Source organism: Salvelinus alpinus, chromosome 17 (genome assembly GCF_045679555.1).
Source record: "Salvelinus alpinus chromosome 17, SLU_Salpinus.1, whole genome shotgun sequence".
Lineage (NCBI taxonomy): Eukaryota > Metazoa > Chordata > Actinopteri > Salmoniformes > Salmonidae > Salvelinus > Salvelinus alpinus.
Window position 1 is genome coordinate 7753460 of NC_092102.1, and position 12913 is coordinate 7766372.

Sequence of the window (12913 nt, forward strand, 5' to 3'; positions counted from 1 at the left end):
AGACAATTGATTTTTGTATGTAATGTGTCCTTTTTTTACTGTTTGTCTTCTGTGTGACAGCACTCTATGATGGTGTATACAAGCAGGTGGGCCACATGATTGCTGTCTGTCTGGTACATGGGGGTGTAGAGACACATTTTTTCAGAGAGGCTATACAGGCAAGTGTGTGGCCTACAGCCTCCTGTGCCAGAACTGAAATAAATTGCGGAATATGACTTCAGAGAGAATTTGGAGAAGCTATCTAACTTTATACTGTGATGGATGTTATGTTACTGTTAGTTTGCACTAAGTTTGCAAAAAAATTGGGTTGTAGTTCATGAGAACTTTTCCACATGGATTTGGTTTATTTTTGTTGGCAGTCAATCTTTAAGGGTAGTGATAATCAGTTTATTGTTTTGCTAATTTGTCCCAAAACATATTTCAATAAACAATCTAAGATCCAGTTAGCACAAACTGTTGACGAGGCACAGGAAGTGGTCATGTTGGGTCCAGTGCGATACATTCGCACATGGAGAGGGATGCCCTGGTGGAGTCAGCCACAAAGTTCTACTTAGAAAGCAGGATACGGGATGCTCTTGAGTAGTGAGTTTCCATATATCTAAGGAATCAAGTTTAGTTAAATTCTTCAGGGCAAATTCATAGACTTTTTTTGACTTTATAGATTCAAAGAGGTCTCCTGCCTTACATGAATAGACACTCAAGCCTCTTCAGAGAGGTTTTCATCTACGCTGAGAAACCTCTTTTGGCCAAAGACATAGCTTCTCTCCTCAAAGCAGAGCGTTCCCCACCTGGTACCAATCAAAGAGCAATAGAGAGTAGAGAAATATGTTTCTGGAGGGACTGACTTCTGGAGGTGGAAGGTTAGATGCAAAACCATGATCATTGAAATAACACAGCCCACGTCAGTAAAACCTCACTTAATCACTCTCACAACTGTGGGACAGCATTTTATAGCCTTATTCTTCCATGGGCCCCCTAAGAATGTAATATATAAATTAAATCCCAAACTACTTTCACTTAGAGTATTGTGTTCTCCAACAAGTGTTATTTAGGGACTTTAATGTCCCCCCTTTCCTTTTTTCAGGGGGGAACACATACCCTTTAACCATGGAGAAGGTTTCATTTTCACTTCGAGGGGGCTTCAGCATTCCTAGGCTGGGATTGCCAGCGGAGCCACAGCTACAGTTCTCTCTGCTACCGCACGGCAAGCGGTACCGGAGCACCAAGTCTAGGTCCAAGAGGCTTCTAAACAGATTCCACCCCCAAGCCATAAGACTACTGAACATCTAATCAAATGGCTACCCAGACTATTTGCTGCTACTCTATCTATGCATAGTCACTTTAATATCTCTACCTACGTGTATATATTACTGACTGCACTCAGCATTGGCGGAATACAAAGTGAAAAAGTAGTGAATTGGCACATTGCAATGCGGTGGTGTGATATGAATGATGTGTTGTTCGAATTACGTCCTGTGCCTCCTCCCCGCACTCGCCCTGAGGTACTTGTCATCAGCCCGGTGCCACCTGTACTGGCCCCACGCATTCGGCCTCCAGTGCGCCTCCCCAGTCCAGAGCTTCCGGCGACAGTATCATACTTAGGCAGGCTGTTTTCCACCTTAGTTTTTGGGATCTTGATTTTCTTAGTTGCTGTATAGCCTGCAGAACTTTATGTTCGTCTTGTATTTTGTTGGGTTTTGGTGTTCATTTTATATAAAAGTAAGATGTTCGGCTATCACGCTGCACCTTGGTCTCATTCCAACAACGGACGTAACACATAGATTGTTTGTAGTTCATAACATTGACACAACTGACAGGTGTTGCTTGACTGTAAATTGGGATACATGTTTTAATAACATTGGATATTTGAGGACATGTTGCATACCTTGTCGTGTTGTGAATGCATGCCAACCAGGTGAGAATCACCTTAATGAATTGATACTTGATGTATCAGGTCTTCTCTGCTGCTTTATCAGCCTCCCCCTTGCTCACTCCAAGCTCCTCTTCATGGTTCCCTTCTGCAAGACACAATTGTGTGAAAATAAAGTGGAACGAATGGGAACCCTATTCATTTGAAGCAGTTCTGGGTATATGCCTGAAGGTATTTTAACATAAGCTTCGATGGAATATATTCAAAAAGTGAACGTGCACATTAAAGTCTACTCTGTTCGAAAGCTGACATGTAACGTTAGATGTTAGCAAAGGTTTTACAAGGTTGTCACTTGCTTTGTGGGCTTTTCTGTCTTCATGCCAATCGCGAGCTAGCGTGGCTAACGCTATCATTTAAATGAAAGCCAGTCAGGCTGAAGAAGTTGCCTACCTTAAGTTGTTTTGCATAAATACAAGGCTTTGGGCTAAAAACGTAACTCAAAAACATGTCCTGCTTCAGTACTATCCGATAAGTCACATTTAGGTAGCTTGTCTTCCTTAAGTCAATGATAACGCAAAATAAAGACAATAGTCCAAAAATCAAGAACTACCAGGGTTTTGAGCATCTCCTTTGTCTAGTCTATGTATGCCTGGCCCTGCATGCAAGCAACAATCTTGCTAGTATGTAAGTTAATTTACCTTGATAGTATTAACACAGTCCAATGTGTTTCCGTGGCTGTTATAGTTTACATGTTTTTCAGCAGGGCTTTTAGTAAAACAGAAGACGGTGCCATTCACTGCATCTAGCAGTATGACCGGGCAAAGTTTGAGGCTAACTATATGATATAATATGGCCGGGGTTCGAGGCTACCGACGTTAGCTAAATTAGCTAGCAAAATATCTGACTTAGCTTATGCTAAGCACTGCTGATCCTGGTGCTAGATTAATGTTAGCTGAATTTTATAGCCAGTGACTGAGTAAATGGTCTGAATACTTATGTACATATTTCAGTTGTTTATTTTGGTATTGTGTGTATAAAAAATACAATTTATTCCATTTTAGGCTGTAATGTAACGATGTGGAAAAAGTCAAGGGGTCTGAATACTTTCCAAATATACCATATAACCACGGTGGCATTGTGCATTATTTATTGTGAGCTGCACAGTGAGGATATCACTTAAATGTTGCGGTATGTAGAGCACCAAGCAAATGGACTTTTCACAACTCATATACCGTCAAAATTTCTGTCACGTATACTCCCTCTCCGGCCTCTAGGTCATCAGGCTGCTGATTATCCCACACACCTGGCACCATCGTCAAGCGCACCAGCGCCTCATGACACTCACCTGGACTCCATCACCTCCTTGATTATCTTCCCTATATCTGTCACTCCCCTTGGTTCTTTCCTCAGGTGTTATTGACTCTGTTTCCTGTCGGTGCGTTGTTTGTGTTTCGTGTTCATTGTTTTGTTGATTTAAACACTCACTCCCTGTACTTGACTCTCAGCGCACTCGTTAGCATTTCACTGAATGACAATATGGTGATGACATATAGGAATAAACCAAAATCACTCCTGTTAAATAAATAACCTGCTTTTATATAGACCTTTGCATACCTTTCGTCAGTTAATATCACAACTCAAGTCTTTGTTTCCAAAGGACCCATAGTTGAATCGGTTCAAACTTCTCCAGCTGCACAAACCTTCCTCGTGTGTAAAGTCATCACTCACAAGATGTTTCAAAGGGAGAAATAATAATACATACACATACATACTGTCAGGTATGTTTTACTCCAGAGGTATTGCTAAAGAGCAATTCGAACAACACATCATTCATATCACACCACCGCATTGCAATGTGCCAGTTCACTACTTTTTCACTTTGTATTCCGCCAATGCTGAGTGCAGTCAGTCTACAAAGAAACACACTCATAAAAAACTGACATTGGAGCAAAGAGAGACCAGCTACAAAAGGGGCTATGAAAATGTATTCCCTGAGTTGACTGCTTGTTAATGCCTATGTACTTTCTGGGGTGTTTGTGTTGAAATATTTGTGGGACAAGGAGTGCTGTCAAAAGACAACTGGTGGTGGAGAGAACATGATTCTTCATGTGATTTGGAAAAAGTTCTCAGCCTAAATAGATGTTCCTCGTTTGGCTACAGACATTCCTGCTGACAGTGTAGGTCACTGTAGTATCTTTTTTATGGTGGGCTGTAGTTTTCCCTTTTTTTAAACATATAAAACATACATATACAGATGCACACAAACATCCACAACATCACTGCTGCCTAGACCCACCTGCTCACATCTCCAGGGCCCGCATCTCTCTACGCCACATAGCCTCAAACTGCACCATCTTGTTTCTCTCTTTCAACATTTAGATAATAAAGCATTTGACCTTTCCATTGTGTTAACAATGGTTGATTTTCAGCTTAAGTAGACGTTTTTTCAAGATGATTGACGAAAAAAGTATTGTCCAACCCATCGGGTATCTCACCTCATATGCCATATCTTGAAATATACAGACAGATGGATTAAAAGTACATTTACATTGTAATACTTCTGACAGCCAAGTTTCTAACTCTGGCCATAACATTTGGACATTAGTTTCCCCATTGTGCTGTAAGTGTTAGAAAACGTATAAGGGCAAAAGGTTTTCCTAACCATGTGACCTGACCAGGAAAAACCCTGGCTGTAGCTATAACTATCAGACTTTTTCCAGAGGTTATTCAGGAACATTGTCCTCTGCTGTCTACCTTCTATTTTGCAGATGTGAAAATAAAAAAAGCACTATAAAGATGACAACATTAATTGAATTCCATATTACATTTTAGTTATCTTTTCATCAATCTATGTGCAGGCTGCCCCGTGTTGGCATACAGTTGTACTTTTTGATCTTAGGTGTGCAATTCAGGTCACACGCATGGCTGCAGCTGGTGATAATTACCTGTGCTCAGTTCTTCATCTATCAGATACGATCAGTGTTGCCAACTTAGTGACTTTGTCGCTATATTTAGCGAGTATTCAGACCCCTCTAGCGACACATTTAAAAAAAAAAATGCGACAAATCTAGCGACTTTTTCTGGTGTTAATGGAGACTGACGTTAAAGCACGTATCGTTCAATTGAAAAGTAGCCTTATCTATCTGCAAAAGGAGTCACTTTACCAACATGAGAACGAACTAAAAGGGAGTTCTTGGTTTTATCCATTGAGTTACAGCAAAGTAAATTGTGTGCAGAATTGGGATGTGGCCATTGGCATAGATATTTAATTAAATAAAACAGCAAACACTGCTTGCACTCCCTTTTCAGAATGCGTCCTTGGATTGGGATGGATAATAGGCATTCAGAAAAAGGGTAGGCCCAAGGGTTTATTAAGGTGCTAAATTAGTAGTCCTAGTGCAAAATTGTGTTTTGTTATGGCAAAGAAGGGTACAATCAAACTATAGGCCTATCATGCTGCGTTCTGTTCGTTCCTGATGTTGACATTTTAATTGTGAATAGGCTTACTTTCAAGATTTACACAAAACGGGGAAGGGCAGCAGAAATACGAGGTAAACCATGAACAAATCTCTACCAATATCCTATTTTCGAGAGCGCATCGTAAACCTGACATTTTCCTCGTATAGATTGACGGGTAGGCTATTTAAAATGACAATTTGTGAAGCGTGGAAATGTACGCAGTGACCCATTCCTAACAAAAGGGACATAATGGTAGCATTTACAGTTGTTGATCATGGGAAATCTTTAAAAAGATCCATAATATGATTGCTTAGGAAAGGTCTACTTTATTGCCAGTTCTGGACTGTTTCTAAATGTTTATTTTACTATTTGTTTAGATTAGGCTATGGCTATAACTAAACAATTTAGGCATAGACTACTTCATTGTCACAGTGCAATTCCTTTTTGGTGCTACACTTGTTCTATTGGACGCGTCATTTCTCCGAAGGGTGGCGTTTTACACCACTTTTGGCAGCTTTCCTGAAAACGAAGGTCCCCTTCACCAGTCGTATCAGCAATTCAGACTGCATGCAAATCAGAAGGGTGATTGTGAAAGAATCGAGAGAGAACCCTTTTCTCTCCCAGCCGGCAGCTTGGCTCGCACACGCAGTAGATGCATGAGTTCTGGCTGAAATTGGGCGCTTCGTGGTCAATAGGGAAATTAGAAGCATTATTGTAACCGAAATAGCGAGTAGGCTATTGTTGCAACATCAATTTGTAGGCTACTTTGCGTCGCAGAGATTTAATTTCGTCCGCAACTTTTTGTTATCCGTTTTCGTGACCATGGGTTCACAACAAACTCACTTGTACGGGTGGGCATTGATGATAGTCGCGGTTTTCTGTCAACGGGGTCATGAAAGTTGCCCGGAGAACGATTTGGAGAAAAGGGAAGAGGAGGCCAACGTGGTTTTGACTGGCACCGTTGAAGAAATCATGAACATGGACCCAGTGCACAATACATACTCTTGCAAGGTAAGTCTGACTGTACTGGCGTGAGTTGATAGATTTCTGTTGAATGAGGTTGCTGCTGTAACCGTTGGTTACAAAGTAACATAGTCGTGTTGAAAACGTTACAACGTATCACATGTTTGTTTAAGTAGGGTAGGCTTACATGTAACTCCAAAGGGCACCTGTCAAATCAGAGCCAATACCAGCCCACTTTTCTTCCAATGTCATTTTGAATATTTTGTTCATTTGTGGTCATTCGAATCAGTGCATCGGTTTTAGTAGGCCTACTCGTACATTCGCAAAGCTTAAAATAAAGGCAATAGTTGAACAAATAAGTAACAAAATCGCCCCTTTTAATTAACGAGTTTTTTTTACGTATTTTAGGATAATAAACCCTTTTATACATACATAGGGAACACAAAGATTTGTATTCAAAGGGAAGGTCAATTGAGCTCTAATGATTGAAATACTTGAATTAGCTATACGGCGTTACATTTGCGGTTCTTCAGAAGACTTTCTTTATTTATAGGCATGAGGTAGTATTTGACAATTACCTTGTCACAGAGCACAACACTAAAGAACCATATCTTACGTGTTCCTTAAAGTTTTTACGATCTAACCATCAATTATACCGCTACTGGACGTACTGCCACCTAATCATCTCAAACATGCTGTGAACCACCTGCCAGTGCCCTTGACCGACCTCCTGCAAACTGCACCCATTTGTATAGTCAGTGGTTCGTTTTGTTGTATGTTGAAAACGGTATGCATCTCTCTGGAAGCAATAAACAACCTTTTTTTTGCAAACGTAAAGATAAAAATACACAATGAATATTTTGCGATCTTGTGTTATCCCTAACTCCGCAGACACCACAGACGAGAGGCTGGAAGCAGCATGGGGTCAGCCACAAAGATATGCCCCAGCAGCAGGTTATGGGTTAAAGGGCTTTGCTCTAGGGCACAATGGCAGTAGGTTGCACCTGAGATTCTGATGCCTTGGTTGCAAAATCATGTAGTAATGTGTACTGTTAACTGATAGATAAATACATATTCAAATGGGTGCGGGAAAAGCGTGATGTGCTGCATTAAGATTAAAAGGGCTGCAAACAAGGTATTCCAATGTAGCCTAATTTTGAGCGATATACAGTAGCATATTCACACACCTGTGAAATCCATGACCGTAGCGCTCACAGAAGCCAATCCTGCTATTAAAACTCCGCCACAAACCCCTCCGCATTGTCTATCGTTGAGAAATTCCTTTGGTCATTCATTGTAAAAAAAAAAAAAAAAAATGTTTTAAAGCAGTGGCAGTCGGCGCTCTGCAACCTGCTGTTTGGTCTATGGTTCCTTGGCTCATGATTTGGGATCTGGACCACCAAATGAGAGAAGCCCATAAAGTGAAATGAGAACCTACCAATGCATATGCAAAATCTTCTGTTGCAAATAAGGTTATGGTTTAGGAGATGTAGTCCAGGAAAGTAAGTCATTATTCAACCCTGTTACTCTCTGATGTATACAATTTGGCCCTTTTTGAATTTGTATTACAGGAAGTGCTTTGGAGAATAAGTCCCTGCAATAACTTAGATTAGTCCTGGAGTCCAGGCTGAAATCTATTTGTTTGACTAAAATGATTGCAAAATACTTTTGCTATTAAATGTTTGCTTAAAGTTAGACTGCAAAATGACATCACAAACCATATGACAACGTTCCACTTGCAGACATCATATCCTGTTTATGATGCCATCTTGTTCAGTCTACCGTTAAAGTTACAGCCTCAATGAAGAGCTAAACCCCCACTGTCTTTCTCCATGGCCTTGGTAAAGGTGAGGGTATGGCGGTACCTGAAAGGAAAGACCATGGTCAATGGCGAGGTTCTTTTGGACGGTGGCAACAAGGTGATGATTGGTGGCTTTGGGGACCCTGAGGTCTGCGACAACCAGGTTGCCACTGGCGACACGCGCATTTTCTTTGTCAACCTGGCTCCGGAGTTCATGTGGCCAACGCACAAGAATGAGCTAATGCTCAACTCCAGCCTGATGAGGATTACCCTTCGTAACCTGGAGGAGGTGGAGCACTGTGTGGACGGTAAGCCGCCATTTTGTTGTCTCCTCTCTGTCTCAACAGGACTGTATGGAATAGACACCCCATCTCTAAGTGTCCCATCTAATATGGCTGCAAGTGCCAGCCAGGTGAACTGAATGTGTTGTTGCTAAACCTCCACACATTAGCCCGAGAAGAGTCAATTTCCTGGAAATTGAAATACAGGTGTTTCTGGAGTGATTATTTTAAGGTTATTCTGACAGTTGTATTGGGCAGTCACATTGTAAAGCCAGGGATCACAATCCCTGCTCTCATGCATCACAAGTAGGTGGTGTCTGAAATGTCATAGCTGTAGGGTTACACCCATAACTCTGTTTCCCAGTACTCAGACAAATTGGGACACCTGAGTCATCTGAGCATGTTGGTTGTCATGGTGAATGTGGTGCGGCCTTTCACTGGTCTGTTAGCCCTCAAGGAGGTAGACAGTGTCCCCTTTGATGAACACCTTCAGAGACAGTAAATGACCTCCCTGAGGCTTGACCCCTGACCTTTGACCCTTGTCAGTGGGATGTTTTATGTAGTCAGGGGAGCTCCATAAGTCTTTTTACATAAAACCCGACGCTTTGAGTTATTTACTGGGGATGACATTTCTCACACTCTTTTAGCAGTTGACCGTTATGTTCACACCACTGTCAGTGGAAAAGCCTTGGTGCCATAAAGAGACAGCCTTTCTCATTTTATCTAAGCAGAGGCAGAGTCGGGAGCAGGTGGAAACTGAAGTGGAGAACGAATGAATAGATCAGATTGTCTGCACTAGAGAACATAGTTTGAGGAGCTTCCTGAGTTTGGGAGAAAAAAAGGACACAAATAATCAATTTTAGCAAGCCGCAGCTGTAGATACTGGAAACGGCCCCACTGCAATAAGAGTTAATTGAAAAGGTTTGCCTCTTCTTGGTATTTTTTGTAGAGAACCCATTTGTCAGCCACTGTAAGAAGACCCATACCTGTGACTAATGAGTCCGTGACTATGCCCCTCTCTGACCTCTGTGCCGTCAAGCCTGGCTTGTTGCTGTTCAGCTGGTGCTTGACAATGCTGGTCAAAGTAAGACTCCACGGCCTTCATAAGAAGGCCTCAAATACCAGGGAAAACAGTCGGTGCATGACTCATTCGTGGTAGCAGGTGATTCCTATGGTCACAGCTTGCTTATAGTGTTTGGTTGAGTTTGGCACACACAAATTAATTTGCTTTGTATGTCTAAGCAAGAAACACTGTACTGTTAACCTTTTATTTTTGTTGTACCTTTTTTACGTTTCATTTGATATTTTACCTTGTTGCGAAGAGGGGAGTTTCTTCGCTCTAGCAACTACTATATAGATCTAGAATGTGTCCTTTTTTGTTGTCGGTGCCTTGTGTTTGAAGAGGTTCTTAGCATGGCCAGAGGAGCCCAATATTTCACATAACCGGCTAGAGGGCCTAGTGTTAGGTATGCTACTGCAAAAAAAAATAAAAAAAATGTGTGGACTAGTGAAGAGAGAACATATGCTTTCGTGTCCTGTTTCAATGAAACCGTACGAAACTTTTCAAGCGTTATTCAAGTTAACTTGCAATTTATTTGAAATTGTAATATATTGCATTGCTGTACACTTATTGCAGTGCACTGACTTGCTTGTGGGGCATAGTACTTAACCGGGCCTCTCGTGGTTAGATACAAATCCAGATGAGTTTTTTTTCGGGACCCATTTCAGCCAGGTGATTGGTTGGCATTCCTCTGAAGAATGAGCTCTGAGGCTTCAACGTTTTTAATTAAGATAGTCAATTTGGATCCCATCCTCTGTGAGCAGCCGACCACCCATCGAGAAGACTGGGGGCGTTAGTACAGTCGGACAAGGCTCTACCTGCCGCTGCACTCAGTGTATCCTCTTTCTTCCCATTCTTGACATTTCCACAGCTAGGAGAGACCCAGGAATGCCTGGCGGAGCTAGGTGGGGAGGAAAGAGTCTTTGTGTAAGGGGAGAGAGGATGAGTGGAAAGAGCGAGGAAGAGACGGTGAGGAAGTTCTTTGTTCTCGTGTTGACTTGGAATGCTGAGGATGTATGTTTTGCTTGGCATCTCATGGTCGGGAAGTGCTACTAAAGCTCCATGGTGTAGCTAGATGCCTGGAGGCATCATGTTTCGCACTCGCTCCGCAGCGCTTTAGTGCCGCAGCACGGGCCACTCCAAAACCTTGCACAGGCTCATTCAAGAAATGCTTTTATCTCGCTAACAGCAGCCCCGCCCCCCCAAAGGAGTGTTTACAAGACCTCTGTAAACACCCGGCGCTATTACAAACACAGCTCCATATTTGACCCGCTCCCAACGTGTTATCTCTGTTTACTGGGCCCTCAAAGGCAATTTAGAGACTGAATTAAGAAAAAAGGGCAGAATGTACGCTACCGTTCAAAAGTTTGGGGTCACTTAGAAATGTCCTTGATTTTGAAAGAAAAGCACTTTTTTTTACCATTACAATAACAGCAAAATGATCAGAAATACAGTGTAGACATTGTTAATGTTGTAAATGACTATTGTAGCTTGAAACGGCAGAATTTGAATGGAATATCTACATAGGCGTACAGAGGCCCATTATCAGCAACCATCACTCCTGTGTTCCAATGGCATGTTGTGTTAGCCTTTAAAAATGATAAACTTGGATTAGCTAACTGATTATTAGAAAACCCTTTTTCAATTATGTTAGCACAGCTGAAAACTGTTGTGCTGGTTAAAGAAGCAATACAACTGGTCTTCTTTAGACTAGTTGAGTATCTGGAGCATCAGCATTTGTGGGTTAGATTACAGAATCAAAATGGCCAGAAACAAAGAACTTTCTTCTGAAACTCATCAGTCTATTCTTGTTCTGAGAAATGAAGGCTATTCCATGGGAGAAATTGCCAAGAAACTGAAGATCTCATACAGGCTGTGTACTACTCCCTTCACAGAACAGAGCAAACTGGCTCTAGCCAGAATAGAAAGAGGAGTGGGAGGCCCCGGTGCACAACTGAGCAAGAGGACAAGTACATTAGTGTGTCTAGTTTGAGAAACAGACGCCTCACAAGTCCTCAACTGGCCGCTTCATTAAATAGTACCGGTAAAACACCAGTCTCAACATCAACAGTGAAGAGGAGACTCCGGGATGCTGGCCTTCTAGGCAGAGTTGCAAAGAAAAAGCCATATCTCAGACTGGCCAATAAAAAGAAAAGATGAAGATGGGCAAAAGAAGACAGACACTGGACAGAGGAAGATTAGAAAAAGGTGTTATCGATAGACAAATCTAAGTTTTGAGGTGGTCGGATCACAAAAAAGAATGTGAGACGCAGAAAAAATGTGAAGATGCTGGAGGAGTGCTTGATGCCATCTGTCAAGCATGGTGGAGGCAATGTGATGGTCTGGGGGTGTGTTGGTGGTGGTAAAGTGAGAGATTTGTACAGGGTAAAAGGGATCTTGAAGAAGGACGGCTATCACTCCATTTTGCAACGCCATGCCATACCCTGTGGACGGCGCTTAATTGGAGCCAATTTTCTTCCTATAACAGGACAGTGACCCAAAGCACAGCTCCAAACTATGAAATAACTATTTAGGGAAGAAGCAGTCAGCTGGTATTCTGTCTGTGCTGGCCACTCCATTATAGTCACCGGATCTCAACCCAATTGAGCTGTTGTGGGAGCAGCTTGACCGTGTGGTAAGTAAGAAGTGCCCATCAAGCCAATCCAACTTGTGGGAGTTACTTCAGGAAGCATGGGGTGAAATCTCTTCAGATTACCTCAACAAATTGACAACTAGAATGCCAAAGGTCTGCAAGGTTGTAATTGCTGCAAATTGAGGATTCTTTGACGAAAGCAAAGTTTGAAGGACACAATTATTATTTCAATTAAAAATCATTTTAACCATGTCAACATCTTGACTATATTTCCTATTCATTTTTCAACTAATTTCATGTACGTTTTCATGGAAAACAAGAATTTCTCAGTGACCTCAAACTGTTGAACAGTCGTGTATGTATGTACAGTTGAAGTCGGATGTTTACATGCACCTTAGCCAAATACATTTAAACTCAGTTTTTCACAATTCCTGACATTTAATCCTTGTAAAAAATCCCTGTCTTAGGTCAGTTAGGATCACCACTTTATTTTAAGAATGTGAAATGACAGAATAATAGTAGAGTGATTTATTTCAGCTTTTATTTCTTTCATCACATTCCCAGTGGGTCAGAAGTTTACATACACTCAATTAGTATTTGGTAGCATTGCCTTTAAATTGTTTGTTTAACTTGGGTCAAATGTTTCAGGTAGCCTTCCACAAGCTTCCCACAATACTTTGGGAGAATTTTGGCCCATTTTTCCTGACAGCTGGTGTAACTGAGTCAGGTTTGTAGGCCTCCTTGCTCACACACGCTTTTTCAGTTCTGCCCACAAATGTTCTATAGGATTGAGGTCAGGGCTTTGTGATGGCCACTCCAATACCTTGACTTTGTTGTCCTTAAGCCATTTTGCCACAACTTTGGAAGTATGCTTGGGGTCATTGTC

The 12913-nt window shown here is 41.7% G+C and overlaps 1 protein-coding gene across 3 annotated transcripts in view; it reads left to right on the forward strand.

The window, feature by feature from the left end:
- Window positions 1–5548: 5548 nt before the first annotated feature.
- The window catches only part of LOC139542053 (agrin-like), a 409208-nt gene continuing 401843 nt past the window's right edge, over window positions 5549–12913 (forward strand). For all 3 annotated transcript variants that reach the window (XM_071347046.1, XM_071347047.1, XM_071347049.1), the window contains exons 1-2: window positions 5549–6340; window positions 8140–8401. In XM_071347046.1, coding sequence (XP_071203147.1) covers window positions 6152–6340; window positions 8140–8401 — 451 coding nt within the window. In that variant the 5' untranslated portion in view covers window positions 5549–6151. The remainder of the gene's footprint in view (window positions 6341–8139; window positions 8402–12913) is intronic.